Source organism: Chrysemys picta, chromosome 15 (genome assembly GCF_011386835.1).
Source record: "Chrysemys picta bellii isolate R12L10 chromosome 15, ASM1138683v2, whole genome shotgun sequence".
NCBI lineage: Eukaryota > Metazoa > Chordata > Testudines > Emydidae > Chrysemys > Chrysemys picta.
Window position 1 is genome coordinate 24,988,289 of NC_088805.1, and position 21,510 is coordinate 25,009,798.

Here is a 21,510-nt window from a genome sequence, read left to right on the forward strand (position 1 = left end):
AAAAAAAAAGTTTTCATTCGAGTAATTAGGATATTTCTATTCATATTTAAATAAAAGGCAGAGTTACAACAAAAGGCCCAATCCTGCAAATCTCACCCACATGACTATTCTTTGACATCAGAGACCATTAATGTCATCTTAAGGTCCAGACGTGCTCCCATTAAAGTCAGAGACAGAACTCCCATCGACTTTAATAGCAGAAGGATTGGACTCTGGATCTGGGGTCTAAATTAGGTTGACATGGTCCCTCTGAGACCTGACCCTTGGTACCCTGCACAACAGGGCCCTGTCCGAGTGCGACTTTATATGAATAGAACAAACTGCTCAAGTGAGCTCTCATACCACACTGGACATGGCTTAACACATCTCCATTGTTAATTACATAACCAATGCACTGACCCGTCTATCGGGGCCATTAACTGAAATAGGAGCCTGGCAAAAATCTCCTCAGGAGGAGTTTCCTGGTGAAATCAACTACGCAGAGAACAACGTGTGCTGTAGGTTAACAGACTCTTCCTCCTCTCACCCTGCGGCCCCTGAAGACAGCCAGACAAAATAAAGAATCCTGCTTCCTTACATCTACTCTGTCACAATAATTCCATCTCAAAGTCCTTGAGTGCACCAAGTTTACTATACTAATGCAATGGCATGTTGAATTATGCAGAAAAACCCTGCACAAGTCAAAGGTAGTTGCAGTTTAAGTATAACCGAGGCTGACTGATCTCCAGCCCAATTTTCCTGTAAACAAAGTTGCAAAGAAGCAACGAAGATGGAAACTGGCTACAGAAGGAATTAGCAAAGGTAAAAAGCTTTTGGAGTAAGTATTACCTGAAATGGATCCCAGGAGGACGCTGCTCTTTATATGTTTGTAGACGTACTCGTAGCTTTGAGATTTGAGTGGTGACCCTGTAGATAGTATAGTATGAAGTGTTTGAAGATTATGGGTGTCACCTTAAAGAGGGAAGAAAACCAAGAATTACAAACATTTAAGTTTTATCATATTATCTATTCACCACTTGAATAAATCAAAGAAGTCAAACGTAACCCTCAGGTCACTGTCTGTGGACAGGCTACAAGGCCAGAGAAAAAAACAGAGGTTTGAAGCTTACATGGTTTTAAATTTTTCTCTTCTAGCACAGCCAGCCACTTTGCACCTGTTCCAAGGATGGTGATCCTAGAGAGGAGAAAGACATTTTCAAGGACTTTGATCCTGCAAGTATCATAGCTGCCCCTAAAGTTTTAACGATTCTAGGCATGTCTTTTTCAGCAATCAAAATTAGTCAGGTCATTGGAGTTATTTCTGTAGCACTGAAGTTTTTAATTCTGGCTTTAAATATTAAGCACAGCCTTCCCATCTAGCAGAAAGCGTTCACTTACAGTTTCAGGAATCCTTAACTACAGAGCACTCCAAATACATTAGGGAATCTCCTAACATATAATTTGTTAATTTGCCATAATTGCCCTGTTTAACAGGGCATCGTCGCCTTGTTATAGTCTCATGTATCGGAACGGTGTCATTCCAGTGCAGTGTAATAGAAGACAGTAATTCAAGTTTTGCTCTCAGATAGACTTCAGTTGGAATTGTGTGTGTGCAGGAGAGTTGCATACACAGAGAGCATAGTGTATATATGGCTGTATGTTGAAGAATTCTAGACTTGGGGAGTTTTCATAAGGAGAAAACCCTGGTTCAGCACCTTTCAGCTACTCACAAAACAAGACAATTTTTCCCTACACTTGCCGAGTTAAAGGCTAAGGCACCGTGTTCAGTATCCCAGTTTGAGCAGTCTCCTTCTCCCAGTTGCAAATTACAGATCTTTAGGACAACGCAATCAGCTCTGCAGCATTACTATTCACAAGATAGTCACACCAACACTGACGGCACAGAGTGAAATAAATATTTCAATTAATGCAATAAATAAATAGGATTTATAGCTGGAGAATGTTGTCAAATGCAAGAAACAGACAAGCCAGTTAAAGGATCTGGAGCATAAACATTTTCCTTACATGCTACCCCTTTCTCCCCCCCAATCAAGCTTCACAACTTCCCGAGGAGTTAAAATATTCTTGTAATACCCATTTGTTCAGGTAATTAGAGGCAAAGTCACTTACTCAAAGCCTGTATCAGAAATAGAACCCAGGAGTCCTGGCTCCCTCCCCCTAATCAAGCCAATGGACTCTAGAAGCATTGCATAGCAAGCAGCAATGCAGTAAAAAGAAATCCTACTAAAACTTTGAAAATCTCCAAACAGAACAGTGGGAGTTCTTCAAAGTTAAACTATCCAAAGTAATCAATGAGGCTTAATACCTACATTCATCTACATTAGTTAAAAATATAACTGGGGCTGAAATAATCTCAAGAGCTTCATTTGCCTACTGCTTTAATATGGGATTTCTGAGATGCCATTAATCTAACCAGGAAACAGATTTTTAAATGACTGCATACAACTCATTTTCAGTTCTCTTATCACAAAGAAGGAGAGGGAAAGAAAGTGTTCCCACACACCAATTAAGAAGTTAAAGTGAAGCCTCACCCAACTCCATTTATTGTGGGAAGTGTTAGTCTGATCTATATATTAACCTTTCAGAAATCCTGCTCCTGTGTAAGTAATGCTCAAGTGATTTGTGCTGGCATTGTGTTAGTTTTACATGGTGGCAATAAACTCCCTTGAGGAGATGTTGAAGTGTATGAAGATTATTATTATTTTTGCAAGGTGCTTTAGAGACATGCAAGTATATGGAATATTGCATGAGCTAGGGATGGGCACCTATTAGTATAAAGAATAAATCACAATCTCTTCTCTATTACAAATGGGGATTGGCTGGTCCTTTTGCTGTGGTTTACTACAATCATATGAAGTATTTTTCTTCTGCGATATTTTACTTACTAGCGCCCTCTGAGCCATTTATTATAAAGCAAGGACACTCTATACTTGTCTCTGGGTTTTTTTGGTTTACTATTTGACATACTCTCTTTCAGATGTTTGTGGAGGAGTTCCCCCCTCCCTGCTGACTGCATTTAACACCAGTTTACCACCACTTAACCCAGGGGTGGGCAAACTTTTTGGCCCAAGGGCCACATCTAGATATGGAAATTGTATGGCGGGCCATAAATGCCCACAAAATTGGGGGTTGGGGTGCGGGTTGTGGGGTGGGGCTGGGGATGAGGGGTTAAGAGTGCAGGAAGGTGCTCCGGGCTGGGACTAAGTAAGGGGTTCGGAGGGGGATCGGGGCTGGGTCAGGGGCATGGGAAGGGGTCAGGGGTGCAGGCTCTGGGCAGCGCTTACCTCAAGCAGTTCCCAGAAGCAGCAGCATGTCCCCCTTCCAGCTCCTATGCGGAGGCACGGCCAGGCTGCTCTGTGTGCTGCCCTGTCCACAGGTGCCGCCCCTGCAGCTCCCATTCACTGCGGTTCCTGGCCAATGGGAGCTGCGGGGGCCGTGCCTGGGCCAGGGGCAATGTGTGGAAACACCTCCCCTCCCCCCATTTGCCCCTATGCGTAGGAGCCGGGGGGAGGGGGAGAAGGGAGACTTGCTACTGCTTCCAGGAGCCGCGTGGAGTAGAGCAAGTCCCTGCCCCCACTCCCCGGCAGGAGCTCGAGGGCCAGATTAAAACGTCTGGAGGCCTGATGCGGCCCTCGGGCCGTAGTTTGCCCGCCCCTGACTTAACCCCTTGGTATGGGCTAAATCCAGCCATACTGAGCAGAAACTTCACTAAAGTCATCCCAATCAAGTAGTTATTGCTATTCAATATCACCAGGGTAACAGTTATGTGTAGCACACTGCACCTTCATGACAGGGCATAAGATAACAGCCTTTAATAGCCAACATGAATATTTTGCAACAAAACTACATTAGAAGGCTAGCATACAGTTGGCTAATGCTTTTAGCAATAGATTAAAATATTAGACCTGCAGACATACTTGAACTGCTTTCGTTTACCTTCCGCATACCAAGATGCTCGGAAATAATTATTCTATTTCTAGACTAACTTTACCCCACTGGTTCTGCTCTTGAATAAAGTTAAGATTTTAACAACTTTCCACTAGAAACAATTTCACTAAGATGTAACCTTTAATTATAATAGCCAGCGCCAAAATGTCAATTGTTAAATATTGCATAGCACAAAAGGCAAAGCTACATTTTAATTATTAATTGGCAGTTAGAAGGTGACATGCACTACATCCACTTTCCACCACAAGTGTATTAAAACGGAGCATTAATTTAAAAACATTGGGTATTTACATAGTAAAAATGTAAACTTCTGCTGCTTAACTCCAGTTTGCAAGATGGTATAGTTATAAAAAAAAAAAAAAAAAAAATCAATGCTCTGTCCAGTGTGCAAAGGTAAAATATCATGAAAGGTCTTAAAGCAGCTTTTGTTTCAGTTTTGCTATTTCTTTATGCACCAGTAGAGGGCACCCGGCACCTCATTATGTTCAAACACTGATATATGACAATTAATAAATTGCTGGACAAAGAATGAAACAGATTAGAAAGCAAAATATGAAAATACAGGCAGCCCTGCTGAACGGTCCCAGTCAATTTAAGGCTTTCAAATTCTATCAAGCACCAAATTCAGGTTTATGCTGAGTAGTCTGAAATAGAGGATCCTTGTTTCACAAAAACTGAGTGCACTGAGAAATTACTCGTTAGACTGCTCCCAATTACTGTCCTTTGAAAAAGCTGCTCTTAAAACTGACTACTGAACTGACATTATTTACAGGGAATCAAAATGCCCGAATGAATTCTAAAACACACATTAAACCCTTGGTCTTTCACTCCCTCTAAAAGAGGATTTCAGTCTAAGATTTCAATATAGTTTATCCTAAATTAAGCCAGAGTTTAAAAAACTATGCCACCCTATGTTGGCTTCAGATCATGCAAATAGCCTCTATTGAAGCGGTTTTTATGTGGGATTAAAAACAGACTAATGAGTGAAGACAGCAATTTCTAGGACTTAAAATGAGAAGAAGTTCTATAGTTCACTTCAACATCTTGTTTACCTACCCTAGTCGGTCAACCAAATCCCAGAGCACATTGGGCGATGGAACAAGAGGAGATCCATCATATAAGACCACCGAAGCTCCTGCAGCAAGCGCAGACACTAACCAATTCCACATCATCCAGCCAGTCTAGAATAGACAAGACTCCCATGTTAGTTTCTATCTTTGAGAGCTCACATACTCTTAGGGAGACATCTCTCCCAACTATTTATTGACCTGTGAATTCAGTCTCAGTGTTACTTGAGAATACTAACAGTAAACCAGTTTAATGTAGTAGAGTCAATTAATCAGAATCCATGAACCAGTTTCAACTGTTAACATCACCGTAAATCCTGGTTAACTCCAGTGAAGCTATTCAAGATTTACACTGGTTGTAGCAGAGTCAGAACCTAGCCCCTGCTTTAGTAACCTTATTTCAGGCCTTCAAAAAAAATGGGGGGGGCAGGGGGAGAAGACACACCGAGTTAATGTAGGGCCCCAAAATGTGTATGTCTGTTTTAAATTACCCCAATAATATATTCATAGGTTTAAGGCCAGAAGGGACTATTAGATCATTCAGTCTGCCTGCCTAACACACAGGCCAGAGAATTTCATCCAGTTGGTCCTGTACTGAGCCCCGTAACTTGCACATGTACCAGAATGGCATCCGGTCTCGATTTGAAGACAGACATCAAGAGATGGAGAATCCAGCACAAACAGAATAGCAGAGTCCCCTGTACTTATACCCTACAATAGTTGTAATCTGGGATATGACTTACCTGGTAATTATACACCAAAAATACAATTTATTTTGTGTAGCAACTTTCACAAAAACTTTAGGTGATACTTGATTTGGTATTTTGCCCAAAATACTTCACAGGATACAAGTGACAGCAGGTATTTCAGAGAACTAAAACACCAATTCTGACATGGTTTGTAGTATCTATTGTGTATTTTAGGACACTCCATTGCTGCTTTACACTGAGAATCCCTCCATATGCCAACACAATATGTCATGACATTTTTTTAAAACTTCATCAGAAGCTATGGAAGTGTTGGAAGCTATGGAAGTGTTCACTGTATATACGCATCTCCTTGCGGAACACAGGTTTGGTGTCTGTGCTAAAAAAAAGATTCTTCCCTCCCTCCACCCATACATGTCACTTTGGTGGCATATGGAGGCCTGCAGCTGGCCAGGAAAGAATCTCCATGGCCCAGGCACTGAGTAGGGCATCTGTAAGTGGTCCTACTTGCCCAACTCCACTGCAAGCTCCAGCAGACAAGTCATGGTAGGAGTGTGTGTTCATAGCACTGAGCATTGGAGATCGTGCTTTTTCAGAGCAGCCTGGGAGAGGCAGGGTTGCTCTAATTTAAGTCAAGGGAACAGAGCAGCCCCTGTTCTGGCCTTCGGCAGGACTTTTACAAACTAAGCACAATATGTAGTTTTCCCACACCTCTCTAATTTTTCCTGCCTCAAACTGCTACAGCCTAAGAGTTTATAACAAAGATCTGAGTTTATGCACACTTCTGCTGATCACGCCTACTTGTATTATCTTGTTTCCCATTACAATACGAGTCTAAACGATGGGGAAAAATAACCCGACTCCTCAGTGGAGGCAGTGTAGGTTAGCTGTTACTGCCACAAGTTTATACAGGAGCTCACCAGGGAAAGACAGGCTAGCCAAGCAGAAACTCCTTTTATACCATGTACAGTATTGCAGATACCTTCTACTTTGCTACTGCCCCAAAATGATATAAACGAACTCCAGCAGAGATAATTTAAACCTTCCCCAACAGCATATAAGCGACTGTTGGGAGCATGGAAAGCATCACAGTTTAGTAGGAGAATATTTAAAATGTTTGAAAAGTCCCAAAACTATCCTTTTAAGCTTCTATTTTCTTAAAAAGAAGTCACTTTTAAACTTAAGTTGCACTGTGTTGACTACGTTAGCACCAAATAAGGACTGTTAAACTCCAAGGAGTCACAAAACAGCCATTCTATTTTCTTCCCCCTTATATTATTAGAAATCACTCATTTAGAACATGAGCATTTCCACAATTGAGAAGACCAGTGGGCCATCACATCTCTGACAGTGGCCAGAACCAGGTGCCTCAGAGGAAAGTGCAAAGAAAAAAGTCCAAGTGCACTTATGGAGTTCCCAACTGGGGGTGACAGAGGTTGGCTCATGTGCCAACCATGAAGGTTCATAGCCTTTTAGATATCCCCTCCAATGGGCTCCCAGGGAGGCACAGCTTCTTGCCACTCCACCAAGATGAACAGAGCAAAATTGCCACTCATCTCCAACATGGCCAGATCCCCACATGATGCAGGAGAGTAGAGCATGCTTTGAAGATGCAACTGCAGATGTCATTACAGCAATAAGCTTAAAATCCGAAAAACCCACAATCCATTTCTCACTAATTAGCAGGAAAATTTACACCCAACTGTATTTTATTAATCCACCTAATTTTTTTAACCCAATTTGAAAACAGCTATGCTTATAGAGACCACTAGAAATACACAGAATTGTATTTGTATTACTGTGGGAAAGGTCCTCCCTCTTTCAAAAAAAAGTGTGTTTTATAAATGTGGTAAGTCCCACTTGCCGTTGTATAGTACATAATAACGTCATTGCTGGTCATGTTGCCATGAAGAATATGCTCCTTCAGGTGCTGAATTAGTGTGCCCTGAAAAATAAAAAAAAAAGTGAAGGGGTAAATAAGTTTATGTAAATGTAAAGCAAAGATCTGGTGGCAAAATATACTTTTCAATAGCCTAATGCTGCACAGTCCTCACCAGTGAGTATTTCAGGGTTACAGACAGGTATTGAATTCCACCCCCGTTCAAAGTAAATAACAGGCAACAACTCCCAAACCTGTCCACGTCAGCATGGATAGCATTCTCCACTCCCCTTTCGTATAACTTTTCATCCTCCTTCACCAGATCTCAGCAGTGCCTGCACTTAACCTACAAAACAACCTGCTCCCTACAGAACTGCAGCATCGCTCCATAGCCAGCCACTAGAGTAGTGCAGCATCCTATGTAGCCCATAAGGATTTGTCTACATGGGGATATTGACCAAGAGAACTATAGCGGTATAGTTATACCTATACCCTTTGATAGGCCACTCTAATTCTGCAGATCCATTTCCCCAAGTGAACAAGTCCTTTGACATGGTTTCACGCTCACAGTACACCCAGCTGACTGGTAGGAGTGAGGGACACAAAGTTGTTCTGGACTTAGGCATCATGGCACAATGCATTCACGTTATATACTAGGTCCCAAAAGTAGCTCAAGCTGTCTCAAATTGTAGTTCTTTGGAGACTGCAGACAGAACTACATAGACCTCCTCCTAAGCATTCGTACGGCTGGCAGCATGGAAAATGCCACTAGCCAATGACAATGCACTGAACTATGCTATTACTCATTTTTCTCTTTTGTTGGAAATGTGGCTAAAATACTTTGCATCATCATTCAAGAGTGACTTTGCAGGATCAATGAATTTATAAACTGCTTCCCTGTGTCACTTTACTACAGTGACACATTAAAATGGTTGATTTAAAAACAAAAGCTGTGCTTTGCATTTTTGCAAGTGCTCATGGTGGAGCTATTAGGGACTTCACATGAATCAAGCAAAATATATGTTGAAAGAAAATTTTTATCTATAATGGATTTAACACAAAAGAAACTAATGTAAATTGCATATGCTTTAAGGGATGGAAAGGAAAAAATATTAAATAAAAAATATACAAGCAAATCCAATTTTCCCTTAGCATCTCAGAGGAGCCACATCTGGATTTTTACCTGCTAATGCTCCAGTGCACTGAGATGTCACAATGCTGCCATCTAGCTACAGACTACTTTCTACAATCTGCATTTTAAACGCAGAATTCATGGCTTTGCTAGAACCACAAATAGTAAATTAGAAGCAATCTTGCACAAAAGACTTATGCACATGTTTAAAGGGACAGTTCAGAGTGGGTAAGTGAAACGCAGGCATAAGTCTTTGCAAGAGCAGGATTTTTACTGGTATCCTTAGAGTTACAGTTCTGTAGAAATTGAGACTATACCCTATTTGGATCAAATTCAATTAAATTTTATTGCCTCTCTTCTTGCCAATTTACACTTTACTATTTCAGAGACTGAGAATTCAAATGAAGTTTTTAAAAGATGAATCCACCCACAAACTATCAACTACTACTATGGAGAAAATGGAGTGTAAACCAGGTCAGAGTGGTAGAACACTGCTGAGCTCTTTTGAAACAAATCCCTTTATGTCTTGGATTCTAGCTGAAAAAACCCAATTCTCCTTTTGCTTACATGGGTGTAAATCAGAGGAAACTGCTGAGGTGTGAAATTGGTGTAAGGGCGATTAGAATTGGGGGATTATGTTTCTATGACTTAATAAAAAATAAAAAGAAGTTACTGGATAATTTGTTAGAGAACTAAAACAAAAACCCTACAGCAACCTCCACATGTTTCTCTTTAGACCATTAATACACTAGCACTTTGCGTCTGAAACAAAAAATATTTTATGTGTGTACACACACACACCCCTTACTTCTGCCTGCGGGATAATACATTTTAAAGGTTTGTCTTCCTTTAAATTATTTATGGCTATCATTTAAATATACACCACAACAGACGTGCAGAGGAAACATATGAGCTTAAGCTTACCATATTGCACACAGGAGGATATATGAAGTTAAAATTACAAAGAAAAAACATTTCCTGTAAAAAGATCCAGGGGATAATCAAGCTATTTTAAATCCACTGTGATCAGTATTTAATAGACTTTTGCTGTCATTTCGTCTCCTTTTGTATTTTTAACTACTGAAATTAAACTTCAGCTGTATCAGCACCACTGTGTGGCTCCAACCAAGTTGGGAGGATGAGGCAGATGAAGGGGGGGGGGGTAGGGTAGGATTCAATGGCAAGCTAAGCAGCTGTGTAAATAATCTGGTGATGAACAGAACCTTAAAGAGGGAAAATTCCCTTCCCTTTGCCTTTTCTATCTGGTCAACTGCATTTATCACACACCTTTGACCACCTTCTCTGCTCACTAACTGTCTTTACAAGTGCTCATCCTAACATTCTGAACCTGGAGCAGCTACCAACAGCTGCCCAACTGTCACAAAAAGGTCTGGTCTACACTAGACTATTAGATTGGTTTCACTACATCACTCAGGGGTGTGGCAAATCCACACCACTGCGTGGTGAGTTAAGCTGACCCTAACACCTCCCCAAGTAGACCATACTAGGTCAACGGAAAAATTCTATTACGCTGCTGGAGTGTTTTAAATGTAGACAAGCCCTAAGTGAATTTAGGGATGGAGATAGTTTTGGATTGACAGCTCAAGTGGCTGAATTCTTCTGGTCACAGAAGGCCAGCACTGGGGTTGCAAACTTCCCCATGTTATCTCTGCGAATGAGACTCAGACCTAACCACAGTTTTCAAGGCTCATTCAGTCGTTCGTCTCTACCAACAAGGGCATCAGTTGTGCCACCTGTGGTTGTGTGGCTACTTGTCCACTGGGAAGTGTCATGAACAACCAAAACAAGCTCCAGATAGTAAGGACTTTTGGTCCTTATTGACCCATATCTTTCAACTATGGACCTACAGGTGAAAGGTTTCACATAGTTTCAAAGGGGGACAGGTTGGCTCAGTGGCTTTTGATAACTATCACCACATACAGGTTAAAAAAAAAAAAAAAAAAAAAAAAAAGGATGGAGCTCCGATGGTTATAAATAGATGGGGCTGCAGTGTCGCACTAAGAGGGAAGACCTACCCCTGCTGAATGAACCATGCATTTTGGTGCTCCTGTTGTACCAGATGAATACATGATAAACAGAGGATGACTGAAGGGCAGCTGTTCAAACTCCAGCTGGGGGGCCTGGTCTCCTTTCCCAGTAGCAAGGAAATCTTCTAGAAAAACACTGCACAAAAGAGAGGGAAAAGCAACTACTTAACACTACTTCAAATTAAAAAAAAAAAAAACCCACCAAGATCAACTGCTAATCAACCACAGATATCTAGAAGATCATCTTCAGACCCAACAGCACTCTTACAATAATGCAGTGTGTATATGTAACCCCACTTTTATTCTTTTGGCTTCTCAGACCTTTGTTTAAATTGCTTAGCTGTTTGGGGGTTTTATTTAAAATGAAATGTCAACAAAATGTTTAAGACTAAGATATCAAGGGCTATATTTGAACAGGCCTACAAATTTGCACATATCAAGAGTTGTCACCCTTAAAAGCCCCATACAGAGGCAGAGGTAGCAGGTAGGCCCCATCACACAACCAGAGAGCTGGTCTACATTGTGACTCACCACACAGCAAGCCAAGGTGTGAATCTACAATGCACCAACTTGTGGCACAGTTAACATCCTGTGCAGTCCCTACTACAGGCACACTGGAAGTCCCAGAGTGCAAATTAGTGTAATACTTGAAAGTATAGTAGGCTAAGCCATGCACCGGGACCTCCCTGTGCTGTAACGGAGTCCAGATGGAATGTTACTGTGCAGCAACCTGGGGCATTTTAGAATAATAACTTGCCACACTAACTCACCATGTAGACAGGCCTTAATATAGAGAGACAGGCCTGAGAAAAATCTTTGAGGCATGGCTTGGAATAAAGGATCAGTCCCTCAATTGAAATATTAGTTACAATGTGGGTCCAGGATGCACTGCAGACAGAATGGCTGTTATGACAGTCAGAAGGCAGCTATGCCAGCCCTTGATTCAGCTATGAATGTACTTTTGGCTTGTAGTATCAATTACAATGAAATTGTTCTGAAGTGACACAGAATCTGACCCTTACTTCACAGTTTGGAACATTAGTAGTATCAAAAGGTATCTGAGTAACCTAACTCTGAACAGTAAATAAACCAGCCAAACTACCTCTAAGTGTCATTTAGATTGTTCATGGCTCCATTTTGGAGCATCCTTTCCTCTCCTCGTTATACCCGATCTCATTTATATAAATGTGCTAATAGGATATTTCACAGAGCAAACATTTTCTTTAAGATGATCAATAAATCAAACAACTTATTTTTTTGTTTTTAAAAAAGTCTCACCACACTTTTCATGTTCAAGTTTATCTGCAGTATCCAGCAATCAAGAAGTAAACAGCAATGGAAAGCAAAACTCAGAAGGTCTACCGAGGGTAGCTTGTTGCTTTGTATAAAGCTAAATGAAGTGGATAATGTAATTTTACTGGATGTTCCTATTTTATATCAATTATTGCATGGACAAAATGTGAAATATGACCGAGTAAAAGATATTACAAATCTATGTTGGGGGAAGGAACGAGAGGGAGACAGCAGTGATAAACCTAGTATTGACAAGCTGAAAGATACATTCATTTTGTAAGCAAACTAATTCCATCTCTCTTTGTAGAGAGATTTCTTGCTGGGTCAATGCTAATAACTGGGGTGGGGAGGGGGGGCAGGAGAAGAGAAGAAGTATTATAATGAAAGAAAGCAAATCAATTGCTCATTTAGCTTCATGCTTGTCAGTAGTGGGGTTTCCCCAATATAAAGCAAAAAGTTTACTGAAGTACACAACATTTTTACTAGTCTGACAAAAGTACTTTTTGCATCCCCACCCCATTTCCCTCCCATTATTCTATCACAAGTGTGTGAAAAAAATTCTGCTGAATGGATAGTTTACAAAATAAAGGTTTTTTTAAACCAAGAGGTTTTCTTTTAGAGTACTGCAGCATCCTTAAGCACTGCCAGAAACCTAAGCACACCATCACTATACTAGAGCATGCAACACAAAGTGAAATGAACTAGAAAGTTACAAAAAACCTGATTAGTCTAAGTCAACTTCCAAGCCTGATCCTAAAGCCCAAAAATTCAAGAATCATTCCAATGAAGTCAATGGGCTAAACTCTCCGGATCTACAAAGGTGTAGGTGAGAGCAAGGATTCCACTGACTTATTGGAGTTACTGAAGTATAAGTGAGAACAGCTCTGATCCAATAAAACTGCTTGCATAAGGGCTGTATGGTCAGCTCTGAAATTTTGTGCTAAATACAGAAAAACAAGTTAAACAAGTTAAAATACAAAGAAGCTTAAAAATCTGACCAACTGAGAAGGGGGAGGGGGAGGGCAGAGAAGCTATAAAAATATGGTTTCTTCAGTGTCCGGTCAAGATTATCCCACAGATCTAAGAGAAGAGCTTCTTGTGCTATGTCAAGTGTCCATTCTCTTCTCCATGAGATTTGTATTGCCACATGCCTGAGAATCCTTGTACGTAACAGGAGTCTGATACTTCGATTCTTCCCAGAGGAGATGATGTTGGGCCCCTAATATGAAGTTAGTTTAGTTACAAACAGCCAAATACTAAAAAATTTCCCAACATTCAGGGACATACTGGTGAGAAAAATCCATGTAGGGTTCTGGGTCCATCCCATCTCTAGTTCTGATAGAGACAGCACTCTATCAGAAGTTGATTCCGTCCCATTACCTGTTTGGAATTTTAGAAATATCTATCACTTCTCTCGATGAAACATATGGAATCACCACCACTTTTCTTAAATCTGGGAGTCCTAGAGAGGGGGAAAAAAAAAAAGTGAGTAGAAAAACCATTATTCACTTATTTCCAGTTACATAAACAAAAGGCCTCTTCTCTGTTCTGTTAGTTTGTGTCATGTATGTACTGAGTAATGGAAACAATTCAAGCTTTTCCCAACTCTCATCTTTCTGATAGTCACTGACAACAAAAACAGCACCAGCAGCAAGAGATTGAAACTTGGATGTAAATACAGTGTAACATCAACAATGGGAGGATTAGAACCAGTCCCACGGGCCAAGTTTTTCCTATTAGAAAAATCCACACAACCCTGGTGAGTCACAGGTTTCATGAGCATTCATGAGAGCGTAGTTTGGCTATATGAACATGAATAGCGATACCCAGCTCCTATAGACCATTGTTCATCAGGAGATCTCAACATGCTTTAAGCAAAAAGCAAGTATCATTATCCCTATTTTACAGATAGGGAACCCGAGGCACAGAGAGGTAAAGTGACTTTCCCCAAGGTCAACCAGCAGGCTAGTAGTCGAGACGGGAATAGAATCAGGTATGATCCAGTGCTCTATTCACTAGCAAACCCTGCCTCCATCTGTTCAGCATAAGCACATATGGCATTTTTCCTCATAAGTATATAAATGTTCCATGTGCTCTCTGCTTCTCTGAGTGGAGAAAGGCCCAATCCCAGGTAAGTGCGCCAGGAAGAAGTGGTAGGAGGGAGAAGTCAGCTCAGCAATATGCTCTTTCCAACTAATCCTGCAGGAATCCCACCATGTGAATTATTCTCATCAAGAGGAAAATAAGGATTTTTATAGTTGCTGTTTTAATTAAAAACCCCAAAAGACTAAATAGTTTTGCCTAAAGATTTGATTTCCTCATCACTTATGAACAGCTTTGAAGTTTCCCACAAGCTCTACGTGTGGTAATAGGGCATGAAGTGAAATACCTTTTACTACATTATGCAGCTTTTCCATGTGGTTGTGTTCTTTGCCATTGTATATGACAGCTTCAACAGAAAAGATCAGCTTGGGCTGAATTTGGGAAAATCTGTCTAGTACGCCCTGTGGAGTAAAGGGAAAAGGACAAGAAATACAATCACAAACAACACTGCAAAGGGGGAAAAGCCACCGGTTGCTAAGACCAAGCCATGTCACAAAATGTCAAGAAGAACAGAACAGATATGGCAGTGTGAAGGGATAATGTTAAGATACTAATCACTTTGGTTTTCTCCATCCACCCCCAACATTTTAAGGAACAGTGGGTGAGCACGCCAATCTGTTTTATAATCCCAATGCCTATCCCCAGAAGTACTACTGTGTCCTAGACCAATTACCCAGAATACCATAGTAACACTATTAGTTGTAGGGCCAAATTTACAAAGATATTTAGGTGTCTAACGATGGAGACAAGGGCAAATATGCCTAAGTGGGTTAGGCACCTAATGACCATTGATTGTAAGGGAGATAGGTGCCTGGTGCTAGGTAGGCACCTATCATAAGGCACCTAAATATATCTTTGTAAATCTGGCCTGAAGCCACTGCAGCAAAATAACGTTTTGTCTAAGAAACCAAAAAACATTTCGGCATTTAAAAGAAAAAGATACATCCAACAGAAAGGCCACATCAATTTGAAACCATCTATTCTGCTAATGAAGGTTAGTAAAGGAAACATTAACTTGATTGACATGATTAGGCATTGCAAAAAGAAAAAAAACAGTTAATGCAGTTCTTTGAGTTTCTTCTCCCTAGAGCACAAATACTAAACATTCAGCTGTTATTCTCCAGTTAACTGGAGTCTGTTTTCAGCAATGAATCAGGACTATACTCACATTGGAGTGATTTACACCACATGCTAAAACGTTCCTGAAACGGGGCTTTTGTACTCAAAAGCAAGGACCAAATCCTATTAATAAAAACCATCTTCCTCTCTCTAGCTGTGCTAGTTGAAATATTAAACATCATAAAATTGACAGAGTTGGCCACAGGAAAAGAATCTCCCAAAACATTGCAAAGCCAGGAGACCTCACTAGTAGAGCTGAGAGAGTAATTGATTTTTCAGTTTAGTGACTGACCCAAAAAAGATTAATTTTGGGTCAAACAAATATTTTGTTCAAAACAATGGTCCCTCTCACCCCTCAATTTTTCCTTTGAGTTTTTTTGCCCCTTTTTTTAATTAAATGTCAGACTGAGCTACATTTCAAAATGAAACAATATCCAACTATACATTTAGAAATGTTTTAACTTTCTAATTTTTTTTTCTTTCCACCAAATTTTAAAAAAGGAAAAATTTACCAGATTGGACCCAAGTTTGCAAATAGTTTCGGTCACCCTGAAACTTCATTTTTCAGCAAATTAACTATTTGACCGAAAAATTTCACCTCAGCTCACTGGGATGTTTCTTCTCTGCCTGCCACCTCCATTCCTTTCTGCCCCCTGCCTAGCCCTCTGCATATTAGCCCAAATGAGATACAACTAGTTTTCTAGGAATTCCTGTGGGCTTCTTATATACTGCACTTAGAGCAATTTCCTTAAATCACTTGCCCAGAAAGACTATTTTTTTTTATACACACAGTAAATGTGGTAACAGCAACTAAGAAATGGTACTAAATAATGAGCAGCTTACAAGTCTCCTACACAGAACCAGCCTTTGGGACCACACCAACTGAAGTAGAAATCTAATTAGACCACTACAGTAAACTGGAAGTCCCCTCCTCCTCCTGCATAATTACTCTGGCTTTAAGCTCTGTGTGGGCTTGGGAAAAAAAAGACTTCACCCACTCAACCTGCAGGCATAGCTGCAGGACTACAGCCTGTATACCTACTATTTCATCCTTTGCAGCAAAACCCCAGCAACTGTCCCTATGCGGATTCATTAATTCCAAGGCCAGAAGGACGATTTTGAGCCACTGGATCTGCACAGTTGAGGATAAACTTGGACTGATTCTGTTCTCAGGCCAGTGTGAACAGGAGTGAGTCCATGGAGTTACTCTTGTGTAGGACTGATGTGAGCAAGATCATAGCCAGGCATCTTGTAGTTCTTCCCACTCTGTATTTTCTCCATGCTGGCCTAGTCAGGGTTGGTATGCAACCTCCAGAAGGAGTGCAGAGACCCTGTCCTGCATAACCTCTCCAATGTCCATGCAGCCTCCCCATAGAGCAGGAGTCTCAAACATGCGGCCCATGGAGTTATTTGCTGCAACCCACCAAGCTCCCCTCCCCCACCGTTCCTCCTCCCTACCCCCCCCCCCAGCTCCTCTGCCTACCTCCAGGCACTTCCCGCCACCAAACAGCTGTTTAGCGGCACTTAGCACTTTCGAGGTGGGAGGAGCAGAGTGCCACGCACTCAGGGGAGGAGGTGGGACAGGGGCGGGGATTGAGGAAGGGGTTGGAATAGGGGCAGGGAGGAGGCAGAGTTGGGGTGGGGACTTTGGGGGGGAAGGGGTTGGAATGGGGGGGGGGGGGAAGAGGCAGAGCCTCACAGAAGGGGTGGGGGAAGAGGCAGAGCCTCACAGAAGGGGTGGGGGGGGGTATCAATGATGTGGCCCTTGTAGTCATTTGAGTTTAAGATCCCTGCCATAGGGCTTATGGTGGTGCAGACGTCCTCATGCCAGTTCTCCATACACACACACACACACACACACACACACACACACACACGGGGGGGGGGGGGGAGAGAGGGGGAAGAGAAGAGATAGAGAGATATATGCCCCTTTAGTTCAGATATTGCTCCTGGGTTTTGCAGACATTCTTCTCGCACTTTGGGCAATAAGCACTTCCTTGTCTCCTTCAAATTCTACTCTCGCCTGACTCCACAAGTTGTCCTAGTAACAGTCACTCATCAACTCTCTGGGTTATCAATTAAAGAAAAGCATTTTCTGGTACACAGAAAAGCAAAGTGTGTTTCTCAGGGAAGTGGAAGGAAGAAGGGGAGAGAAAAAGTGGCAATACATTCAAGCTTCAGTCATAGAACTGCAGGACTAGAATGGACCTCAAGAGGTCATCTAGTCCAGTCCCCTACCCTCAAGATAGGCTTAAGTATTATTTAACACTTTAGGTACATACATCCCTGACAAGTGTTTGTCTAACCTGCTCTTAGAAACCTCCAAACTCCCTAGGCAATTTGTTCCAGTGCTTAACTACCCTGACAGTTCGGAAGTTTTTCCCCCAATGTCCAACCTAAACCTCCCTTGCTGCAATTCAAGCCCTTTGCTTCTTGTCCTACCCACTGAGTTAGTTGAAAAATCCCCAGTCTCACTCCAGTGACATGACACAGGTTTTTAAGAAACTTCTCTAAAGCATCCGTTGTTGAAAAGACCCAGATTCAGACATGCTGATTTAATTACATTACAACATTCAAGTCGCTCTCCAAAGAGCTTACAGCCACGTCTGTGACAGTCTCAAATCAGTTTGCCATCTTATCGATTTGTTTGCAGTGTTGTCCAGGAATTGCTCAAGCGTCCTAGTAATATGCACACACACTAAAGACCACTGTCTCCCATACGGAATACAGTGTCTAAACAAGCGGCTTTTAAAAAAAGTTTAAAAACGAAGACTGAGAATACCTGTGTAGGAAGAGTTGGGGGGGGAGAAGAGGGAAGTGGAAATCCAAGACTGAGACAATTACAAGTGGGGGGCGGGGGGAACCTTATCTGGGCCACGCTAACCCACTGGACTAGATTCATGACAGGATGAGATCAGATCACCCCAAGCCCTCCTCTGCAAAGAGAATACACGTAGATTGAACTTGCTTCACTGGTGATCCTGGGACTTGAATCCAACCAGATAGCTCAGCCGGGATCAAATCTCAAGGAAGCCCAGATGCATTAGGATTAGCTTGTATTCTCCTAGGCTCAGATCTTGTACTCAGAACTGTGCAGGTGGTCTCCTGTTCCTGCATGGGATCCCACTGACTCCAAGGGGCTGCCTGCAAGGGTCTGTCCACACAGTTCTCAGTGTGAGATCTGAACTTGCGCTTTTATGTCCATATGCATGAGCCAAACTGTCCCCTTCGCCTGTGGCTATACCTCGGAGGCAAACAGAAGGCCCACAGAGGGTGTTGAAAGGAGGGGGAAGGGCTCCGCACAGGAGGGAACCCCTTAGATCTCTGTTTTATTTGCCTCTGGCAACAGGTTTCCTCCAGGCTTGCTTAAGATTTATGAAAATATAAAATATTGATGGTTTGAGCAATGCAAGATGACCTCCAAATTTCACAGAACAAACATATACCTTTAATTATGAAATATTGTTGATAGCCACAAGTTACTTTGAACCACACAGTTCCACCCCAAAAATGCAGGTGTGCAAACTTTAAATTGTGTTAATGGAGTTACATGAACACATGGAAGGAGAAAGATCTACCCTTTGGGTGGAAACGGATATTGCTACTTCCCTGACTATCACAAGGCCACAGACTTTGATTTGAATTTGAGACAGCCCAGCCTTTGATTAACAGAAGGAGCATAAGGGATATTGATGATACAGCTATCCCAAGGCTAAGCCTGGTTAAAAAATAATCACAAAAACTTAATAAAACTGGGCACTGAAAATAGCCCATCAGCATGGAGAGAAACACATTTGTACATTGTAGAACAAGTAAAATGAACACTCTTCCCCCAGATGAAAGATCAAATGACACGGCAAAGAAAATACTCTGTCATTTTCAGACCAAGCAGAAAATATCTGTACAACAGATTGGTCATTACAAGGTGTAGAGGTTTTTTATTCATATTGCACAAAAGATTGTTTTTTCAACAAGAAAATGGAATTATGGTGCACTCTAGTACCTATTGAGCACTACAACAGCGCGATACTTTTAGCAATCTGCAGAGCTTCATTCTGGGTCTGGTTCTGTTCAATATCTTCATCAATGATTTAGATAATGGCACAGAGAGTATACTTATAAAGTTTGTGGACGATTCCAAGCAGGGAGGAGTTGCAAGTGCTTTGGAGGATAGGATTAAAATTAAAATGATCTGGACAAACTGGAGAAATGGTCTAAAGTAAATATGATGAAATTCAATAAGAACAAATGTAAAGTACTCCACTTAGGAAGGAACAATCAATCAATCAGTGGCACACATACAAAATGGGAAATGACTGCCTAGGAAGGAGCACTGCGGAAAGGGATCTAGGGATCATAGTGGATCACAAGCTAAAACAGGAGTCAAACAGTGTAACTCTGTTGCAAAAAAAGCAAACAAACATTCTGGGATGTATTAGCAGGAGTACTGTAGCAAGACACGAGAAGTAATTCTTCTGCTTTACTCCACGCTGATTAGGCCTCAACTGGAGTATTGTGTCCAGTTCTGGGTGCCACATTTCAGGAAAGATGTGGACAAATTGGAGAAAGTCCAGAGAAGAGCAACAAAAATTACTAAAGGTCTAGAAAACATGACCTATGAGGGTAGATTGAAAACCTGGGTGTTGTTTAGTCTGGAGAAGAGAAGATTGAGAGGGGACAGGATAACAGTTTACAAGTACATAGAAGGTTGTTACAAGGAGGAGGGAGAAAAATTGTTCTTAACCTCTGAGGATAGGACAAGAAGCAATGGGCTTAAGTTGCAGCAAGGGTGGGTTAGGTCGGACATTAGGAAAAACTTCCTATCAGAATGGTCAAGCACTGGAATAAAATTGCCTAGGGAGGTTGTGGAATCTCCATCGTTGGGGATTTTTAAGAGCAGATTGGACAAACACCTGTCAGGGATAGTCTAGATAATACTTAATCCTGCTAGGAGTACAGGAGACTGGACTAGATGACCTCTCAAGGTCCCTTCCAGTTCTATGATTACTAACCATTTATATTGCAGTAACATCTAAACCAGGTTGGTCCCCATTGTGATTTCTAAAATACGAATATAACAAGCAACAGTCCCTGCCCCATAACACCTTCAATCTAGAAATCTTGTAAGAATGAACAGGGACTCAATATTCCTGTATTACCATTGTGGTTTGCATCTAGTATGGCTCATGATGTGCTAGAGAGTTTCCAATCCCATAAGATTGGAGTTTATGCCTTAAAGTGGATAAGAAAATGAAGGTCACAACTTGCTCAAAGGTGCCAAGTGAGAACTGTGATGTCATGATCATTTTAGTGTTTTCTAAAACAGTTTCATTCTGCAAAGACAAACAGCTTCCACCCAAAAACTGAATACTTACAATAGAATTTTATATAGGAGAGCCCCACCTACTAGATTGCCGGTCAGGACTTTTGACACTGTTCCACATGACATACTCTTAAGCAAAATGAGTGAAGAGTGGCCTAGATGAAGGTATTACAAGGTAGGTGCACAACAGGTGAAAGACTATATTCAAAGAGTAGTTATCAGTGGTTTGCTGTCAAACTGGAGGGGGTGGGAAGGGGAGACAGAAAAATGAATCTAATGAGATACTGCGGGGGTCTGTCCTACATCCAGTACTATTCAGTATTTTCATTAATGACTTGGATAACAATGAAAAATATGCTCCTAACATTTGCAGAGGACATTAAGCTGAGAGGGGTTGCAAGCACTTTGCAGCACAGGATTAGAATTCAAAATGACCGACAAATTGGATAACTAGTCAGACTTCAACAAGATGAAATTCAATAAAAGACAAGTGCAAAGTACTATACTTCAGAAGGAAAAATTCAAATGTAGAACTACACAATGGGGAATAACTGACTAGGTGGTAGTACTGCTAAAAAGGATCTGGGGGTTATAGTGGATCACAAATTGAACATGAGTCAGTGTACCGCAGTTGCAAAAAAGGCAAATATAAACAATTGAAAAGAAGGCTAATTTCATTCTGGAGTATATTAATAGGAGTGTCAGATGTAAAACATGCTAGATAATTGTCCCACTCTACTTGGTGCTGGTGAGGCATCAGCTGGAGTGCAGTGTTCAGTTGTGGGGGCCACACTAAGAAAGATATGGACTAATTAGAGAAGCCCAGAGAAATTGAAGTAATAGAGCCCTGCGCAGATACAAAAATGTGGATCCGTCAGGATCAACCCGCAA

At 41.4% G+C, this 21,510-nt stretch overlaps 1 protein-coding gene across 2 annotated transcripts in view; it reads right to left on the reverse strand.

Annotated features, from left to right (window-relative positions):
- AACS (acetoacetyl-CoA synthetase) overlaps positions 1–21,510 on the reverse strand; it is a 64,688-nt gene that overhangs the window by 16,081 nt on the left and 27,097 nt on the right. For both annotated transcript variants that reach the window (XM_005299573.5, XM_065568665.1), the window contains exons 6-12: positions 14,464–14,578; positions 13,455–13,536; positions 10,770–10,917; positions 7,587–7,667; positions 5,005–5,129; positions 1,110–1,174; positions 829–951 (exon numbers count right to left, since the gene is read on the reverse strand). In XM_005299573.5, coding sequence (XP_005299630.2) covers positions 829–951; positions 1,110–1,174; positions 5,005–5,129; positions 7,587–7,667; positions 10,770–10,917; positions 13,455–13,536; positions 14,464–14,578 — 739 coding nt within the window. The remainder of the gene's footprint in view (positions 1–828; positions 952–1,109; positions 1,175–5,004; positions 5,130–7,586; positions 7,668–10,769; positions 10,918–13,454; positions 13,537–14,463; positions 14,579–21,510) is intronic.